Raw genomic sequence first — 20,473 nt, 5'->3', positions numbered from 1 at the left:
TAGAACTCAGAAGGGCCTGGCTACTATTCCAATGTACAGTCTACTGTGTGCCTGCTGCCTCTCGTTGGTTGGTAAAGTATATGAACATTAATCTATTTGAATCCAACACTTGCTCTAGAAAGCGGGTCTGGTATTCAGGTCAGTCAACCAGTAAAGCATGTTACTCTGGATAAGCAGAGAACACATCTTTACTAATGAGATATGCAAAAAGAGAGTGCATCATATATTTCTGTGACTGCTGTCAGCCGATCAGCAAATAATTCAGGTTGCAACAATTTGGCTTGAAAAAAATCCAACTAAAATTGACAGAATATTCAACAAGCAATTTCTGAGACATGCTTGGTTGTTTGTGCAGTTGGAAAGTTTGGGGGAGGATCCTGATCTCTAAAGCACTGCAACCATACTGAGCTAGTTAAGACTAAAAGAAAAGGAGTACTTGTGGCACCTTAGAGACTAACAAATTTATTAGAGCATAAGCTTTCGTGAGCTACAGCTCACTTCGCTCACGAAAGCTTATGCTCTAATAAATTTGTTAGTCTCTAAGGTGCCACAAGTACTCCTTTTCTTTTTTGCGAATACAGACTGACACGGCTGCTACTCTGAAACCTAGTTAAGACTGTTGCCGAGATGACTTTTGTCCCAAGTGGCAGCTGATGATTTCGTTCTCAGGGCCCTCTCTCTACGTTCAGGTTTTCACATGGGCACTCGCCGATGGGAACACTCATCTAACACCTATTTCCCATTTCCCTATTGCAGAAGCCAGCTGACGAGCCACTCAAAGGGGCAATGGACATTTGCAATAGGGAAACTAATGCATGTTTTGATCTCTGTAGGACAAGCCTGCCTGCCACTTGGGAAGGTGACGTTTGTTAACATATTGAAGATCCAGTCTCAAACTCAATCCTGTACACATGTGAATTTCTGGGAAGGCAAATGTGCTGGGAGAAAAACCAAGTATGACTTTACTCTAGATGATCTAGTGGAGTTGAATTTTGGTCGGATCTAAGCCACTTAAACCACTGCAGAGTGTATTGTGCACTGAAAAAAAGAGGTTCATAATGTATCTTTTGTACTTGATTTCTATAGTGCCTGCTGCTATTAGATTGCAAGACAACACCTGCTGCACGAAGTAAGGCTTAGTCACCGGGTCAGTCCTAACAGCAGAACTTTGCCAGTCTTATTTAATGATTCCAGCTGAATGTATCGTTGCACAGGTGTTGAGATACTCCTTCCTTCTTCTTTTCAGGAAACAACTCCCCTTACCTGCAATTACACTGAGACATTGCACCAGCTCACAAAATAAAAAAAAGATTTATAAAGGGTACGGTGACTAAGGTGAGCTTTGCTGACATGTGTCCTCTTAACATACTGAGGAAAGCACCCTTACATTAGCCGATGAGTGTGAATCACGTCATTTGTTTCTTAGATTTCTTTTAAATGAGCTAAAAGCATTTTCAGGACCATGTGACTGAAGCAGTTTCTGTAATAGGCATTAATCCTTTATGTGCCTCTGGCCAACCTCCAAACAGAGACATCCTCTGGGTCTGCATTCTATTATGGGCATGTCCACACTACAGCCCTAACATAGGTCGACTTACAGCCACTGCAGTAGTTACTGTCCACACTACCCTCCTATTGGCGGTGCATGTCCTCACCAGGAGCGCTTCCACTGATTGAAGAGGGGCAGTGTGGAGGGCTGAGAGCCAGGGTTCTCAGCTCTGCGCAGCTCCTCTTTGGGAGCCCAGCTGCTCTCCAGGGGGCAGGGAGCCTCCAGGCAGCAGCCCGGGTGGGAGTGGGGAGCAGGGGTAAGCCAGGCTCTAGCTGTCTGGCTTTCTTGTCAATTTCATGGCTCCAGCTGATGTAAGTAACACAGTGTTTACACAGACACCCTAACTACACCGACAACGTAAGCCCTACGCCTCTCATGGAGGTGGAGTTATTATGTTGGTGTAGTGAGGCACTTACATGGGCGGGACAAGGCTGTCGTGTGTACGCTGACATAATTAGGTCAACATAAACTGCCTTGTGTTGACCTAACTGTGTAGTATAGGCCAGGCCTCTGTGTTGTGGGAAACCTTGGCATTCCTTTTCCAAAAACACAGTTATGTGAGGTTGCGGTGTTTAGCAGCAGGCAGAGGGTTAATGTACTTATATGACTGTATAATGCATTCACCAAGTGTGTGTTGCTTTTCCCCTCGACTGGTTAGCCCACTAGAGGATAATGGCCTCCTACTGTTACCAGTTATTGGAGTTACTCCTTTAGCTCAGGTAGCATAGAGCTTGGCTGAAGGTTGCAGCTTCAAACCTTTCAGGTATCCTTGGTGTGTAGGGAAGGGGGTGATTACAATTACTTATAGAAAAAATCCACACTAGTATTTCTAATAAATAACTTGCTTTAAATGCAAGTGCTGCCCCATTATTCATTCTTATAACAGGCTGCGCACACATTTTTGCAGAGCTCCTGTCACTCTGTGCTGTGCAGATAAGTGCTTCTAAGATGCTTTTGTAGATAAACAATTCCAAGCTCTGTCTAGGCCACGGTGCTATAACAGATATCAAGTGTACAGTAACTTCCTTTCCCAACCACTCCACTCTCACCACTACCCCCCTCCACGACATAGGATAATTGGGCTTGTGGTTCTCTTTCTAGCTCTGCTGAAGACTTGCTGGGTGACTTTGGGCATGTCACTTAGGCCAGCATTTTCCAACCCGCGTGTCCAAAGTTAGTCACGCTAAGCCATATTTAGGCACGTGAGGTATGGACAAGCTTCAGTAGGAGGTCAGATTGAAAAGATTGGGCCCATTTGACGAGAATATCCAGAGTTCTCCTAATCAATTATAACCAATGTTTTGAAAGGGGTGCTAAACCTCATGCTTCAGGGCTTAAGCCAATATCTAACTATTAGAGAGTAGTAGGAGACAATGTTGAGGCAGGTTGCCCCACATCTGCCAGTTGCACGGGTCTTACATGGTCCTCTGAAGCATTTGGTGCTGGCCGCTGTCACAGACATAATACTAGGCTAGATGGACTGCAGGTCTGATCCAGTCTGGCAATCTGTTTACAGAAGAGACAGTTAGGGGAGATGATAGAAGCATACAAAATAATAAACAAAGGCAGTAGAGTAGGTAAATCAGGAGCAGCTAGTCACCTTCTCTCACTGTACATAAATGGTGCCTTCAGTTATAACCCTGGGGGGGACTGGTATAGAGCCCTGCAGCAAGACTGGGATCCCGTGAGTCGGCAGGACCCGCTGCCATAAGAGAAGGAGTGGGATTTTAAAAAGTCCCGCTCAGGGCTCTATGATCAATGAAACTGAAAGGCAACATGATGAAAAGTGATCAAAGGAAATCCTTTTTTACGCTATACATATTTAACCTGTGGAACTCATTGCCTGAAGATATCATTGAGACCAAGACTTGCTAGGATTCTAAAAAAGGATTGACATTTGTGTGGGCAATGAGAACATCCAAAGTGCATTGGACGGCTAAAAAAATGTTTTAGGAAGGATATTAACCTTCCTAGTTTAGGACATAAACCAAACACTCACTGATAGGGGTTAAAAGGGAACTCCCTGGAAGGGCAGGTTATTCCATAATTATCCACTAGGGGCTTGCTCTGAAACCTCTGGTCAGGCCACTGTCACATGCACAGGTACTGGGCTATGTGGACTGCACAGGTCTAATCTCGTATGTTATTTTCTACCTGCCTATGCACATGACTCTAATCGGGACACAGGTTTGTTTGTTTGTTTGTTTGTTTGTCCCATAAAGAAACCAAAATGGTGGCTGGTAGTATCAGGAAACTATGAAAAGAGTACATGGTACAGGAATCAGTTCCTCCTATCAATGACCATACAGCAATGGGTCACTGGCACTGAAATGTTTGCCTAACCTCCCACTTTCCTGACATGGGGTTCGTCAGTGCTCCCGTCCTCTGTTATGCATCTCCAGCTCAGCAGGTTTCAAACCGGGGGGAAAGAATGATGCCATGTTTGCTTCTGTCCAGTGGTTTCTGTCTCAGTTAAAGATTGAGGGCCAGATCCTCAACTGATGTAGACTGGTGTAGCTCCACTTAAGTCAATGGAGCTCCTCTGACCCACACCAACTGAGGATCCGGCCCATAGGCTGCAAGGTCATTCTGCTGTCAGTTCAGCCATGCCACCCTGTGGGTCTCATGCGTTCATTTTGTACAGAGTACAAGGTAAATGAATGCAGCTGAAAGCTGCATCCCAGGAGTCAAATTCTATCCTAGTGGGAGCTCTCACAGTGCGTGTGAGGGAGAAAAGATTAACTTACTATGTGAATGTGCTGCTATATTGGGGAACAGAGTGCAAGTTCAGACTTCCCCAAGCTGAGAGAGGCTGGGGGCACTATGAAGCAACATGCTAAACCTATGGGTTCAGGGTGGGAACATCCTCGTGTTGCCCATGAATAATACCCCCATTCCATGGCTGAGGATCAGAGCAGCCGTGACTGGTTCCTTAGAAAAGGTCTGTTCAGCTGCCCCTCACATGGGAATGGAAAAGAAATGGGAACGGGGGAGACAATAGGGCTGAAATAAGTATTTTCTACTTCCTTTCTGTTGCTTTCAGGGAGTTGGATGGAGATTCATAGCAAAGTTGCATATAATTTGTCTTGTATTAATAATCTATTTAAAGTAAAGCTGAACCAAAAGTGGAACCTAAGATCTGAGCCTTTTCTAATGTCCGATTGGGAATCAGGTGTTTGGATTCAAATCCCTGTATCTGAACTCCCCCTATTGGTTCTGGTTTGGATCCAAATTCTATTTTCCAGATCCAAACTACTTATCTACCTGCAGTGTTCTATCTAATCTATCTGTGCCTTTCCAAGGAACCGATCGTAGTGCTATATGTTAAATTCAAAGGAGCTCAGGAATCTCACAAGAAGAGCTTGTGAGACCTTGGCCCTGCTGAAACCAAAGCCACAGCTAAACCCTAGTCGACTTCAATCCTGAATCCAAATCCTATCCTAAACCTGATCTGAACTCCACCTCTTCGGCCCATCTCTCATTTAAATCACACTGCAATTTCTGAAAGTTCCTGTATAACAAGTTGTTCCTTGCAGATCTCATTTCTGTAATTAGCAGACAGTTTTTCTATCTTTTGCTGGTATCGCACCCCAAAAGTTGGCATGGTGGTCATAACTTTAATCCTTAGGAAACTAGCTGATTCCCTGGTGCATGTTACATAGGAACTGGTTAACTTGTCTGGGGCAGATTGTTGGCTGTAGTGCCAGGGAGGAGAGAGGATTTCTGCCTGCTGGGAGGTAAGGGTTATGCTAGAACTTTAGGGTTGTGTGAGAGTCATTCCATCTACACTCTTTCCGGGTTCCCAGACACAGACACACGTACTTTGGTGTTCCAGCATGACCCACTTCTCTCTGCTGCTGGTTCCTGACTCCACGTACAAATTGGGAGGTAACACTGGGAATTCAGGTCAAAGAATGTGATGCCCTTGGCCTGATGGTGTAGAGGTGATGGGGTTCCTACCCCAAGTCCTATCCAATTCTGGAAAAGTTCAGAACCAGACCTGAATTCTGCAGCACTAGCCCATCCCTATTTACACCAACCCTGCAGGTGTGGTGCTGATATTGGACTGACCATTAACATATTGGTGCCTGACACAAAGATGGGATTTGGCTTCCTAGTTGCTCTGAATGTGCCCTAGATCTCACTTTCAGGTGTAGGACCTCCTTTTGGCCTCTGCTTGCTGGTAGGAATGTGCATGGTGATCTCAGCACCTTCTCAGAGGTGAATCCCTAGCTGGCTACCTACATCTGCTGGCTAAAGTCCTGGCCCTACTGAAGTCAATGGGAGTTTTGCCATTGACTTCAGTGGAGCCAGGACTTCAATTGCTGTACCTAACACCATCTCTTTCGATGCTGTCGGTTCCACCCGTCTCTATCTAGAGAACCACCCTAGCAATAGGCTCAGAACTGACACTTCACACACGTCCCACCTTTTGCTGTCTTGGGATTGTGCTTACCATGCTGCAACTTTTATTCACAAGTTTGAACCCCAGAGCAGACCTACAAGGGTCTGTATTACATAAAGGAGAGAGAGACGAATGGAGGTCACAGGCAGGAATCTCTTATTCTTTAGTAGTCATGGTCCAGGAGGCCATGTTTAGATCCAGGTCTAGACTAATGTTAGGATCAGGCTTGACAAATGACACACGTTGGTGACTAGTTCTGATGAGCTATTGTTCCCCAAAAGGCAGAAATCTCATAAGATCAGCTGATACTTCCTGTCCTGAATAGTGGAAATCTCACCAGATCTGCTGTTCTCATGACATTTCTGCCATTTGGGGCCAAATCTGAATCAAATGAGGAAAATAGGCCTCTTTGGGGTTTTGGATCTAACTCTGAACCCAAACTATATTTATGAACAGGTTCAGGGAGAATGATGGATTTCAGGTTCCAATTTGGACTCCTTTCTGCTCTGAAGATGTGGCTGTACGGTTATATATTTCAGTGTCCTAGCAGCATAAACCCCCCACCCCTTGAATGCAGTGAGAGCAGAGTTAGGTCAATACTAAAGGCTTTCAAAGATGCAACACTTAATATAAGAGTGGCTGGAACACAGGACTCCTTGCTCTGCCTCACTAGGTGGTCATGAATAAGTCACTTAGGGCTTCATCCTGCAAGGATATGAGCATTCCTCGAAGGTGTTGCGTTCATACACGAGGTGAGGTCACTCAACATACTGATGTAGTCAGCACTTTGCAGGACCGACCCTCAGAGACATCGGTATCACAGCTATCATGCTACGTACTTGTTACAGAGGGGTGTTGCAATGCCACCTGAATTATTGTCAGTTTAACACGTTTTGAGGGTTGGTAAGGGTGAAAGGGTTGGTACCGCTGCACAATACTTACAATTACTTCTTCATTGTTTATGAAGTGCATTCTTTCATGTCAGAAGAGAACTGAACTCAGAGATGGAGGAGGAAAGCAGTCTTCCTAACAGAGAAAAGGAAAATGCGCAAATAAAAAAAATCTTTCCGGGTCAAATGAAAAACAGACTCCAGACCTAGTCCTGATTGCCCTTATGCTGGTGCAAATGGGGAATAACTGCACCAAAATCAGTAGAGTTATCCTCTGGTCATGATATTATGAGATCAGAATCAGGCCCCAAATATATATATATATATATATATATTTAATTTTCTCTCTCTATGGATAAAAAGAAAATCTGTTGCTGATCCAGATTTCAAATAAGCTTTAGGACTTCCGTGGATGAATGTGTCACCTGGGGGAAAAATGAGGACCGGGTTCATGGCAAAGAAGGCTGGACTTCTGGAGAGTTGATGTCTTGTAACCAAAAAGTAGCACTTTATAGTAAAGCAGGCAATTCCATCATGCGGTACTTGATGGAGAGGGTCATGTCGCATTCTGAATACTTACTGTGGTGTCCAGTTCACCTGAGAGAATGTTTTGTATCTTCCCATTTTTTTAGAACAGTCTTCAAGAGAATTAATGTGAAAAAAGGAAATAGAGCATCCACTTGATAGGCATCTTTTTCAGTTTTAAAGGGACAGACACCACAGTAAGTATTTAGGGAATATGATACGGTAAGTACATTAAAATTCTTTACAGAAAATAACCAAGTTGTTAGATTATTTATGAAACTCTGTACGTATCCTTTTCAAAGAACCTTTTCTACATTTCTTCAACAGACCACTGCAGAGCACTGGGACCAACTACAAATATTGTTAGCTTTTAATCAGTAATTGGATAACTCACTTGGGTTAGAGCAGTGGTAAAGTTAAATGTAATTTCTTAATGCATGCCATGCAGACCAAGTGTAGTCCGAAACGCTTTTCAAACATGTTGTTTTTGTTTTGCATGGTGATTTGGCCTTTCTCTTTTTTGTTAAAGAAAAAAAAATTGGTTTGGGTCTCACCTGCGAATGTTGATTTTTCAGGAGCGAATTCCACCAGTCCATGGGGCTTAGTTAGATTCCTATTATGTCTCATCCCAGCCTTGGTCATTCATTGAAATTGGAGAATGAAAAACAAGGAGGTCATTCAGAGAGAAATTCACCCTAGTGCAGAGGGCCTCTGGGGGCTAAAATGGGACTTAAGCGGTGTCTTGGCCTTGTGCTACTCTGCCGCACTGAGGTGAATTTCACTCTTTCCTTCCTTACCCAGCACTGGGCCGTTCCCTATAGTACATGTTATGGTGTTTTTGTCCAATCAGGTTTTGAATGTGCCAAGCAATGGGGCTTCTACCCCTTTGCTAGGGGAGTCCATTCCACTGTCTGACAGATCTCCCTGGAAGTTTTTCCTGGTAGATTGTATTTTCCTTTCTTAATTGTTTACCTCATTATTGTTGTTTATTAATACCTGTGATGCTTGTATTTGCCCGTGAGAGCTTCCATTTCAGGCTGTTAAATCTATCAGCTCTAAAAATCCAGAATTACGGTTAAAAAGTCAGCATGCACTGATCCAAGAGGGTAGGTGTAATGTAGGTGTGATCTGTCTAGAGCGACAGCCATTCCCTGCTCAGCCACAGACTTTCTAAGTGACTTGGGCAATTCCCTTCATCTCTTTGTGCCCCTGTCTGTAAAAGGGGAATACCTCACAAAGGAGGTGCTCAGATGCTACGGTGAATGCGGCAAGATACATAACTAGATTTATATGGATAGGAGCTTAATGCTGAGAGATGCTTAACCCCTCTTGTAAGTTACTCAGTGCAGCTCATGAGATGCTGAGCAGCAGTTGAAGGTGCTCAGTGTCTCTCGGGGTATCCATCAACTCACCAGATTGACCTGTGAGACACGAGAGGTGGTGTTTTCAAAAGTGCGCACTCTTGAACTAAGTGCTCCCACTGAAGCCATTGACTTCAATGTCAATGAAGTCATTGAAGTCAATGGCTTGAAGTCATTGGCTGAAGTCATTGACTTCAGAGGGAACAGAGATAGCTCAACACTGAAAGCTTTTGAGAATTTCACCCAAGAAAGTTGGCTTAATTAACCTTCAGAGGAAGAGTTAAAAACCAGTATACTGTATGAAGTTCCAGTGACCATCATGCATTGTGATTGTCTAGTCTGACCTCCTGTATAGCACAGACCATAGAACTTCCCCAGAATAATTCCTAGAACATATCTTTTAGAAAAACATCCAACCTTGGTTTAAAAATTGCATGTGAGGGAGAATCCACCACAACCCTTGATAAATTGTTCCAATGGCTAATTATCCTCAGTGTTAAAAATTTACACCTTATTTCCAGTCTGAATTTTTCTAGCTTCAACTTCCAAGCATTGGACTGTGTTATACCTTTCTCTGCTAGACTGAGGAGCTGATTATTAAATATTTGTTCCCTGTGTAAATACTTATAGCCTGTGATCAAGTCACCCCTTAACCTTCTCGTTGTTAAACTAAACAGATTGAGCTCTGCGAGTCTATGACTATATGACATGTTTTCTAATCCTTTAATCATTCTCATGGCTCTTCTCTGAACCTTTTCCAATTTAACACCCCTCTTGAACTGTGGGCACCAGAACTGAACACAGGATTCCAGCAGTGTTTGCACCACTGCCAAATATAAAGATAAAATAGAATAATAGAATATCAGGGTTGGAAGGGACGCCAGGAGGTCATCTAGTCCAACCTCCTGCTCAAAGCAGGATCAATCCCCAACTAAATCATCCCAGCCAGGGCTTTGTCAAGCCTGACCTTAAAAACTTCTAAGGAAGGAGATTCCATCACCTCCCTAGGTAACGCATTCCAGTGTTTCACCACCCTCCTAGTGAAAAAGTTTTTCCTAATATCCAACCTAAACCTCCCCCACTGCAACTTGAGACCATTACTCCTTGTTCTGTCATCTACTACCACTGAGAACAGTCTAAATCCATCCTCTTTGGAACCCCCTTTTAGGTAGTTGAAAGCAGCTATCAAATCCCCCTTCAGTCTTCTCTTCCGCAGACAAAACAATCCCAGTTCCCTCAGCCTCTCCTCATAAGTCATGTGTTCCAGTCCCCTAATCATTTTTGTTGCCCTCCGTTGGACACTTTCCAATTTTTCCACATCCTTCTTGTAGTGTGGGGCCCAAAACTGGACACAGTACTCCAGATGAGGCCTCACCAATGTTGAGGGGAATGATCACGTCCCTCGATCTACTGGCAATGCCCCTACTTATACATCCCAAAATGCCACTGGCCTTCTTGGCAACAAGGGCACACTGTTGATTCATATCCAGCTTCTCGTCCACTGTAACCCCTAGGTTCTTTTCTGCACAACTGCTGCCTAGCCATTCAGTCCCTAGTCTGTAGTGGTGCATGGGATTCTTCCATCCTAAGTGCAGGACTCTGCACTTGTCCTTGTTGAACCTCATCAGATTTCTTTTGAACCAATTCTCTAGTTTGTCAAGGTCCCTACCCTCCAGCGTATCTACCTCTTCTTCCAGTTTAGTAACCTCTCTACTTCTATTCGAGATTCCCTTGTTTATGCATCCCAGCATCACATTAGCTCTTTGGCCAGAGGGTTACACTGGGAGCTCATGTTGAGCTGATTATCCACCATGGCCCACAGATCTTTTTCAGTGTTGCTGCTTCCCAGAATAGAGTCCCACATTCTAGAAGCTTGGCCTGCATTCTTTGTTCCTAGATATATACATTTACATTTGGCCATATTAAAATGCATATAGTTTGCTTGCGCCCAGTTTACCAAGCAATCCAGATTGTTCTAAATCAGTGTTCTCTTCTCTTCATTATTTACCACTCCCCTCAGTTTTTGTATCATCTGCAAACTTTAGCAGTGATATTTTTGTTTTCTTCCAGGTCATTGATAACAATGTTAAATAGCATAGGGCGAATAACTGATCCCTGCAAGATCATAGAATCATAGAAGATTAGAGTTGGACGAGACCTCAGGAGGTTATCTAGTCCAATCCCCTGTTCAAAGGAGGACCAACCCCAACTAAATCATCCCAGCCAGGGCTTTGTCAAGCCGGGCCTTAAAAACCTCTAAGGATGGAAATTCCAACACCTCCCGAGGTAACCTATTCCAGGGCTTCACCACCCTCCTAGTGAAATAGTTTTTCCTAATATCCAACCTAGACCTCTCCCACTGCAACTTGAGACCATTGCTCCTTGTTCTGTCATCTGTCACCACTGAGAAGACTGGATACATATCCTCTCAGTGATGATTCCCTATTTACAGTTACATTTTGAGACCTATCAGTTAGCCAGTTTTCCATCCATTTAATGTGTGTTAATTTTATACGGTTCTAGTTTTTTAATCAAAATGTCAAGCGGTACCAAGTCAACCGCCTTACAGAAATCTAAGTATATTATGTTAGCCCAGTCACCTTTATCAACCAAACTTGTAATTTCTTAAAAATAAAAAAGCTATCAAGTGAGTTTGACAGAATCTAGTTTCCATAAACCCATGTTGATGTGCATTAATTACATTACCCTCTTGTAATTTTTTTTAAATCAAGTCCCATATCAGCCACTCTGTTATCTTGCCCGGGATCGTTGTCATGCTGGCAGACCTATAATTATCAGGGTCATCCCATTTACCCTTTTTAAAAATTGGCACATTAGCTTTCTTCCAGTCTTCTGCAACTTCCCCAGTGCTCCAAGACTTATTGAAAATCACACTAGCCATCCAGCAAGCTCCTCCAGCAGCTCTTTTAAAGCTGTTGGATGCAAGCTATCTGGACTTGCTTATTTAACAACGTATAAGTCTAGTAGCTTCTGTTTAAATCCTCCGGAGTTATTAGTGGAATGGAAAATGTTATCACCATGTGATGAGACTACTTTCTCTGTTTTTTTCCCCCCAAATATAGAACAGAAATATTTATTAAACACTTCTGCCGTTCTGCATTATGAAAAATAATTCTACCATTTATATCTAGTAATGGGCCAGTACCAATGTCAGAATTCTTTCTGTTCCTAATATATTTAAAGGACTCCTTATTGCCTTTAACTCTGCTGGTGACAGTTTTTTTCTTGGCTTCCCTTATAATTTTCTACAATTCCTAACTTCTGATTTATATTCACTACAAACACATATTACTATTTAAAATTATCAGTGTTTGTCAGCAGTAACCCTGGCTTTTCTCTCTAGTTACAATAGAGATATCTGTGATAGCTAAGGGGAAGCAGGATCTGGGAGCGATAAGAGAAGAACTGTAGGGAGGACCAGTTATAACTTGTCAGGAAAAATAGATAAAAAGTCAATGAGGGAAAGAAAATAGAAGGGAGACATGATTAGTCAGCTAAAAAAGTCTGAGAAGGGATGTGAAAAACCATGCAAAGGAAGATTTAGATGTGCCATATGGTTTGAGACTGAGTGAAGTGACTGAGGAGAGGATTCTGGGATAGCAGTGTAGGTAGCTTTGCAGAAATCAAGGTATGAGCTCACGTAACACTCAGAAAGTGGTATTGAATCTTCAACTTCCATTTTATAAGGGCTATAGGAATTGCCATAGCTGTGGTCCAAGTAGGCTGGTGTCCTTTCTCCATGAGTGTCCAGTAGAAGGGGGAAAGAAACCCAATAGTGGACAACTAAGGAATAACATGTTTATTGGGAGGTGTTTCTTCTTCCCAGCCCTTCACTAAGAGGCTGACCTATACTCAATAGAGACAAACGGACAAGAGACTCCAGGCATTGATTCAGAGAAACAGGGCTTGTGTCCACGAAAAATGGGGGCTCCCCAGGCTGATAAAACAAAACATCAAGCTTCCCGACACAAACTTCTCCTTCTACCTCATCCCCCCACAGCTGGTACTCCTCAACATTTCTCACTGGGCGCATTCCACCGTCTCTGCCTGTGAGGCCCAGATCCCAAAGCTCCTGCTGCCTTTATCTACTCCCAAGTCCCTCTTAACAACTGCACTCCACTGGGATTCATCTGCAGTGGGAGCAATGGTCTGAACCCAAACTTTGTGATGGCGTTTGAACCCCCAACTTACTAGACAAGGAGCCGGGGTCACATATAACGTCACTGCAAAATGGGAACTTGTTTAAAAAGCAGTTTAAAACTGGTTTTCAAAAAGATCCACCCATCTAAGATACCGCTCAGTTTTCCATTTAAGAAATTACACAAGAGTGAGCTGAATGGTGCTAAACACCTTATTCACATGGGGCCCATTCTGGGGTCCTTACTCAGGCAAAACTCAGGTAAATCTCAGAGAGAACTAGAAATGATGCCATAGGCGATCAATGATTTAAATCACCGGATTCTGTTTCATTGATTCCCAGAGTCGTCATACGCATAGCTCATGAGTATTTGGAGAATACTGGGACTATGTGAATGTGGATAGGAATCCCGTCATTTTCACAGATTTTTAACACAAACGATTATTTATCCAAACAGTTGTGCTAAAAATGTCTGATTCATTATTTGTTGTTCTGTTTGAAAAATGTACTCATCCAATCAGGCTGCAGAAATAATACCATGTGACTCAGGCAACTGGGCACTCAACACAAGTAGCTTATAGACTAAGGAAGATTTACATAGAAGATTTACCCATGGAAGATTTACAGGTATAACTATTTTGGTTAAGAGTGAATTTTTTTACCAAAATAGTTACAACCCCAATGTGGGTGCAGTTATACTGGCAAGTAGCTTATATTGGTATATTTATTTCCCTTCCTGTATGGGGAATTAATTAAACTGGCATACACACTTTTTTCCAGTATAACTACCTCCACAGTGGGGGCGGGGGGGGGGGGGGTTGTTGTACCACTTTATACAGATATGGGTAAAGCAGTACAACTTTCTAGTGTTGACAAGGCCAAGTAAGCAATCCCTTAATTGACATGACATTGTTTCTGACTTGGCATTTTTAAATATGAATGATGAATAATAAGAATAAGAATAATGAACGGCTAATACCAAATACTGTAATGAGAAAGGTCAGAACAGCACGATGAATTGCACTGTATTGCCAACCCCAAGCATTCAAAAATCTTGAGTCAGCACTACAAAAATCATGAGCTAGGTTTACAAATTATGAATGGCCTAGCGGTTAGAGCACTGGACCTGAGATTCAGGAGACCTGAGTTCTAGTCCTAGCTCTGCCAGTATCCCACTGGGTGATATTGGGCAAGTCACTGTGCTACTGTGTGCCTCCGTTTCCCCATTGGTGTAATGATATTGCCTTTGTAAAGCCGTTTCAGATCTACTGATTGAAATGTGCTATATAAGAAGCAGGTATTATTATTATGGGGTCTTTTTATTTATTGGCAGATTTTTTTATTTAAGCTTTTCAGAGCACTTGAGTCACATTTTCAAGCTTTTCTCTGCAACTATGAGGGCTGGAAATTTGCAGTGAAATCCTGGCTCAATTGAAGTCAATGGCTTAACTCTCAATGACTTCAGTGGAGCCAGGATTTCACCTTTCCTTTTTTCTTTTCAAAGACCGCTGAATTTGCACCCATTTGCGTGACTCCAAGAACCAGGTTCCCTCCCAGCTCTCACTGTGTCTGGAAGCATGCAGGGCTGCAGCGAGGGTGGGAGGCCTACTCCTTTCTGGGCCTGCTCACTCTCTGCATGAGCCTCTCCCTCTGCGGGTCTCCATATTCGTGACGGAGCAGAACTAACCCCACTAAAGGGTAAGGAACTGGGCAAACCGAGCCTCAAAGGGAAGAGGCCAGGCAGCCCTCAAGAGGAGGAGAATTCTGACCCTAGCAGCAGCCGTGAGAGAGGCCACACTGGGACAGAGGTGGAGTGGAGATTCATTGAACCCCGTTCCTCCCCACACCCACTCCTCCTGGCCCCAGTGAGAGAAGTGGCCAGGGGGGTGGGGAAGTGGAGACCCATTCAACAATCCTCCAGCCCCAGTGAGAGACAAGCAGACATGGAAGAAGTCTGGGGATAGGACATGTGGCGGGGAGAGAGAGGGTTGCCAACTTGGTAATATTTAAAAACCGGACACTCCAGCAAGAGTGCCTGAACCTCCCCTGCCCCGCCCCTGCCCCTGAGGACCCACCCCTGCCCCCCATTTGCTCCTCTTTCTCCCTCCCTCTGTCGCTCACTGCTTTTCCCCCCTCTCCCCCTCCCTGCGTGGGTCGGGAGAGACTGGCCTCCAGAGCCAGGGCTGGGAACTGCAGCCACCTGATGCAGGTAGGAGGTGGCCCTGGCTGAGTAGGGGCTGCTGCGGGTGATGACTCAGCACCTCCCTGCCTGCAGTAACCAGACTTTGGGCATCCGGTCAGTAGATCTGACCAGACACAGTCAGGTCCCCTTTTTGACCAGACTTTCGAGTCAAAACCCAGAGACCTGCTCACCCTAAGGGGAAAGGGAGAAAGCAGGTTTGCTCCATAACATACCAATCTAGCCCCAGGGAGTGAAACAGCCACTGAAGGGGAGTAGAGACGTGTTGCAGAGCGTGAGTTCTGCTAGGACTGTTTCCCATTTCCTGCCACTGGACACAGACACGGCCAAATCCGGCAGGGAGATGGAGTCTGCAAACACGAGGGCGTGTGCATTTTCCAGTTGTTCAGCCGGCTCTATAATGTCTCTGAATCCACGTTTAATTGCCTTTGTTTGTCGTTTCCTCTCGTTAGCAAGTTATTTGACCCTCCTCAGCGTATAAGTAACATGCTCCGCTCTCCCTAAATTTGCACAATGTTTTGCCACCATCTTTTAAGTATAATACGATTTCCATATACAGCTCCTGCAGTTATAGCATGTTAACACAGTCATGATGTTACCCAGTGGTTTTCATTGGTGTACATGGAGTGCCGTTTAGCATTTGATCCTGGCATCGCAATGTGGTTTATACAGACTTTTTCCGGCATTGCCTCTGTTTGTTCTCCGCCAAAATGTGATTTTCTTGATGTAACATCGTCCTTGGCAAGATCTATATAAAATAATCAACTTTCACGTAGACCATGAAAAAACACCAGGGAACTTAAGCTTTCCAAATATTAGAATTGACCCTGGAGTAGTTATTGCATAATTTCACCTGATTTTTTTAAGGGGGAGGAGGGAATGGATGGTGCCTTTTTTGTCTCCTGTTGGCGCTGGGGAAGAGGAGGTTGGGGGGGACTTCTATAAAGAAATGTCTATAAAGAAATCCTGAAAGTTTTGGGTTGTGTTGTTTTGTTTAATTTAGATTGTGTTTTATTTGGAAAATACAGAGCCTGCTCCTGCCCCCGCCCCCCACTGAAATCAATGAGCGGTCTGAGTCTGTCTTCACAACACATTGCTTGGTCCACCTTTTACCTTTGCCCATAAAGGGGTGATGATGGGGTAGTGGTGGCATGGAACTTTGGTGGTGATTTTGTGGGTGGATGGGATCGATTAATCTTTGTTTTCTGTATGTTATCACTGGGTTATTCAGGTTGGTCATGGGGTAACTGGTAGGTCTGTTTAATACTGTATTAATAAAATACATCTAGGGCACCCAGAGCATTGGGTGGGTGTTATTTTATCAATCCAAATAAATTAACAAAATAAATATTGACTTTAATGGTCGGGATTAGGCCTATGAGGCACATCTTGTGTCTTCCCTCTTCTTTTTGGAGATCCATAAACCTGGGCTTGGGGAATTTTTCTATATCCCTTTCTTTACCCCTGGGAGCATATCGACTCAGAAGGGGCACAGAAAAGGGGATGTTCTGTGGCAGCTGGAAGGGTGGTCAGTGAGGAATGGCCAGAGGGGATCTGGGAGAAGCAAGGTGTTAAAGGAAGTAGGTGCTATTTGAGACCCACCAGGTGCTAGAGCACTAGGGCCTGAGTTGTGGTATGCAGAACATGCTACCAAGGGCTGATTCGGGACAAAAGTTGGTGCCTGCAGCAAGAGGCGGGTGGTGATGACAAATCTTTCACAAGCTCTATTCAGGGCTTGTCTTCCCACAAACCAGGTAAATCTGCAACGCGCTGACGGCCTTCCACCCTCAATAAAGCCACTGGGTGTGGAGGGCTGCCCGTGCCTCCCAGTAAGCACTCAGCAACATGCAGTGTGCCAATGTCAGACCAGCGCTGCCCTGTGAGGTGCAGCGCACTCTCAACTCCCACTGGGTTCACTCAGAGTTAGGAGCACATGCACCTTGGAAGAACAGGCCCCGACCCTGGCTCAGTAACCCGCTGTGATCCTGGGGTTCACTAGCTCCATGGGATCACAGGCTGAGGACAAAACTGATCAGCTGCACATTTTCGATGCTCATGAAGTTGCACAAGAGGGCGTTTATTTGGGATTTTAAATCCTATTTACGATGGGTATGGATCTGCACGCCAGAGCTGGAAGGTGTCAATTTAATCTCAGACATACCCACGCCAGCTCTGATTGAGCCACTGCACTAAAAACACCGCTGTAGCCACAGTGGCTTGAGCAGCAGAAGGGGGCTAGCCACACATGTATGTACCTAGGGGCTCAGATGGGATCGTACTTGGAGTGGCTAGCCCATACCAATGCTTGCACTAACATGGCTTACGCTTCTGTTTTTAGTGCTCTAGCTTAATCAAAGCTAGCGTGAGCTGAAAATTCTGCCTCCCAACCCCAGTGTAGACATACCCACAGTTATTTGGAAACTGGTCACCCTCTCTGTCCCAAAATTTGCTCACCCCATGTTTAAGGCATAACAGCCCTGCCTTGTATTAAACGTTTTGCTGTATCTATATGACACTATAATATAGCAGCAAAGAGTCCTGTGTCACCTTATAGACTAACAGATGTATTGGAGCATAAGCTTTCGTGGGTGAATACCCACTTCGTCGGATGCATGTAGTGAACTCCAATACGTCTGTTAGTCTGTAAGGTGCCGCAGGACTTTTTGCCACTTTTACAGATCAAGATTAACACGGCTACCCCTCTGATACAATATAGCAGACACCTCTGATGGCTACCTTAACAATTTGGAGCAGAGATGGGTCAATGCTACAAAATTTGGATCCAGATCTAGATTTCAAATGTCCAAAAGGTTTTGGATCTGGGAGTGTGGTATAGATCATTGTAAGGATGGAGATGATTTGTTTGAAATGCAGATATATGTTCAAATTCCAATCCTTCCTCGTTAGCTCTGAAAGTCTGGGGGTAATTCAGTTTTGGGGGGTTCTGGATCAGGCTTATCATTAATATAAAATACACCTGTGCAGGTGTCAGAGAAAGAATAAATGTTTGTTTATGGTTCTGATATTGATAATTCTGCATGTGTCTACTCCTCAAGATTTTTGTAATGTATTGTACATTACTTGCTACCATACGTGCCCTGTGACAATAAAGTAGTGAGTGAGTGACATTCTCTATCTATGCTATTGTTTGACTCTGTGGATTTGTGTCTTCTGGCAGGTGTGTCCTCTGTGGCGTCTCTGATGTCCCTGGCTTGGGTGCTAGCCTCCTATCACAAGCTTCTTCGGGACTCTAGGGATGACAAGAAGAGTATGAGCTACAGAGGGGCCCTCATACATCTCTTCTGGCGCCTCTTCACCATCTCATCCAGAGTTATCTCTTTTGCCCTCTTTGCTTCCATCTTCCAGCTCTACTTTGGGATCTTTGTAGTGGTCCACTGGTGTGCCATGGCTTTCTGGATCATCCATGGTGGGACTGACTTCTGCATGTCTAAGTGGGAGGAGATCCTCTTCAACATGGTGGTAGGGATTGTGTACATTTTCTGCTGGTTTAATGTCAAGGAAGGGCGGACTCGATACAGAATGTTTGCATATTACACTGTAGTCTTGACAGAGAATGCTGCCTTGACGCTCCTTTGGTATTTTTACAGAGATCCTACAACTACTGACTCATATGCCGTGCCAGCACTGTGTTGTGTCTTTCTTAGCTTTGCTGCTGGGATAGCTTTGATGCTCTTCTATTATGGTGTGCTGCATCCCATGGGGCCGAGAGCTAAGATTTTTGCCAGCTCCTGTTGCGCCGAGCTGCTCTGGGGCATTCCTTTGCCTCCTGATGTTGAGCCCATGGCACCCGAAACCCCTGGGTACCGGGGGGCCCAGGCTACGCCTACCAGAGCGGTCACGGAGCAACAGGAGGAACTCACAGCTGACACTTGCTTGCCAGTTTTCCAGGTGAGAGCAATGGTGCCATCTACTCCATCTGGGCGAGCCTACTACCCAGAAGGCCCTCTCATTAAGATTGACATCCCAAGAAAGAGATACCCTGCATGGGATGCCCATTTTGTAGACAGGCGGTTAAGAAGAACTATCAACATTCTCCAGTATGTCACCCCCACAGCCGTAGGTATTAGGTATAGAGACGGACCTCTCTTGTATGAGTTGCTACAATATGAGTCTTCACTTTAAAGCTCCTTTAAAAAAAAAATAAAAGAGGGGATCTTATTTTTGTTTATGGTAAACACAGATCATGAAACAAAACACACACCTTCAGATAAGCTTTCTTTCTGGCTGCTGTATGTATAAAAAAAAAGATAATCTCTATGTTTTGTAAGTAAAAACAAAAAGAAAAACTTTTCTTTTGTTTTTTACACACAAGAAACAGTATTTCAACTTCCACACCTATGATCCACAGGTGGAGAAGAGGCGTCTCCACATCAGAGTTTTATACCTTACACCAAGTGTAGAACATTATATATGGGATTGGTGCTGATTGAAAAATAAAAACAAACAAACAAACAAACCTACAACTGCCTTATGCCCTTAGGTGCTGAGTTTCATTAAGTACTGTCACCTTTCTCATGCAAAACTCTTGGGTGATTTTATGCCAGGAAAAATAAAAAAAACCTAAATACAAAACTTAAAAAAAAAAAGATGAAAAAAAAAAGAAACGAGAAAAGAACAACAAAAGGTATTGCTGCTCTTATGGGATATAGGTGAACAAGAAAAATGTCTAAAGATGAGAAAGCAAAGTAGAAAAGCCCGAAAAGAGTTTGAATCTCAAATGGTTGAAAGAAGATCAGGGCTGTAACACGATTTGGCAACATGTTTATAACATAGCTTGGTCCCACCTATGCGGGCCAGACCAAACCATGTTATAAATTTAATCCCTTGATAAAATTGTTTCCCTAGTGTAAGTGGGCCATATGTGATGGTCAGCTGTACTCAGTTTGCAACAAATTCACATAGTAATACCATACCTGATCTCACTCATCACAGTTTTGTACAGTGTAACTCCATTGATTTCAGTGGACTTACTCCTAATTCACACTGATGTGAGTGAGCCCATAAAAAGGCCTTCCATCTTGATTTTTGGAAAATAACGAATCTGCATTCTTTAAATTACACCAAAAATGTAATACTAAAGTAGATTTACATATATCTAATAAATTATTTCAGTAATAATAAAACTCAGCATAGTAGCAAAAAGAGAGTCAATTTAAAGGCACAATACTTGATCGGTGACTGGCAAAATAATTTGACCTATTATATCATTTTAAGGCTGTGAAAAGGCATACATGTATTATTTGTAATATTGTGTAAGGCCTGTTATGTCTCATTCAGCGTGAGCCTTAAAGTGATTGTAAAGTATTCTTTGTTTTGTTTTTTTGTTTTTTTTTAAAGGAAAACAAAAAAGAAAATTAGGATAA

General features: G+C 43.7%; 1 protein-coding gene across 2 annotated transcripts in view; it reads left to right on the top strand.

The window, feature by feature from the left end:
* The window catches only part of LOC119853347 (XK-related protein 6), a 100,985-nt gene extending 81,332 nt beyond the window's left edge, over window positions 1-19,653 (top strand). For both annotated transcript variants that reach the window (XM_043510086.1, XM_043510085.1), the window contains exon 3: window positions 18,268-19,653. In XM_043510086.1, coding sequence (XP_043366021.1) covers window positions 18,268-19,232 — 965 coding nt within the window. In that variant the 3' untranslated portion in view covers window positions 19,233-19,653. The remainder of the gene's footprint in view (window positions 1-18,267) is intronic.
* The last annotated feature ends 820 nt before the right edge of the window (window positions 19,654-20,473 follow it).

The sequence above is a fragment of the Dermochelys coriacea genome, chromosome 3, assembly GCF_009764565.3.
Source record: "Dermochelys coriacea isolate rDerCor1 chromosome 3, rDerCor1.pri.v4, whole genome shotgun sequence".
Taxonomy (NCBI): domain Eukaryota; kingdom Metazoa; phylum Chordata; order Testudines; family Dermochelyidae; genus Dermochelys; species Dermochelys coriacea.
Note: the sequence above shows the minus strand (reverse complement) of the source record. Positions and strands in the feature narration are given on the sequence as shown.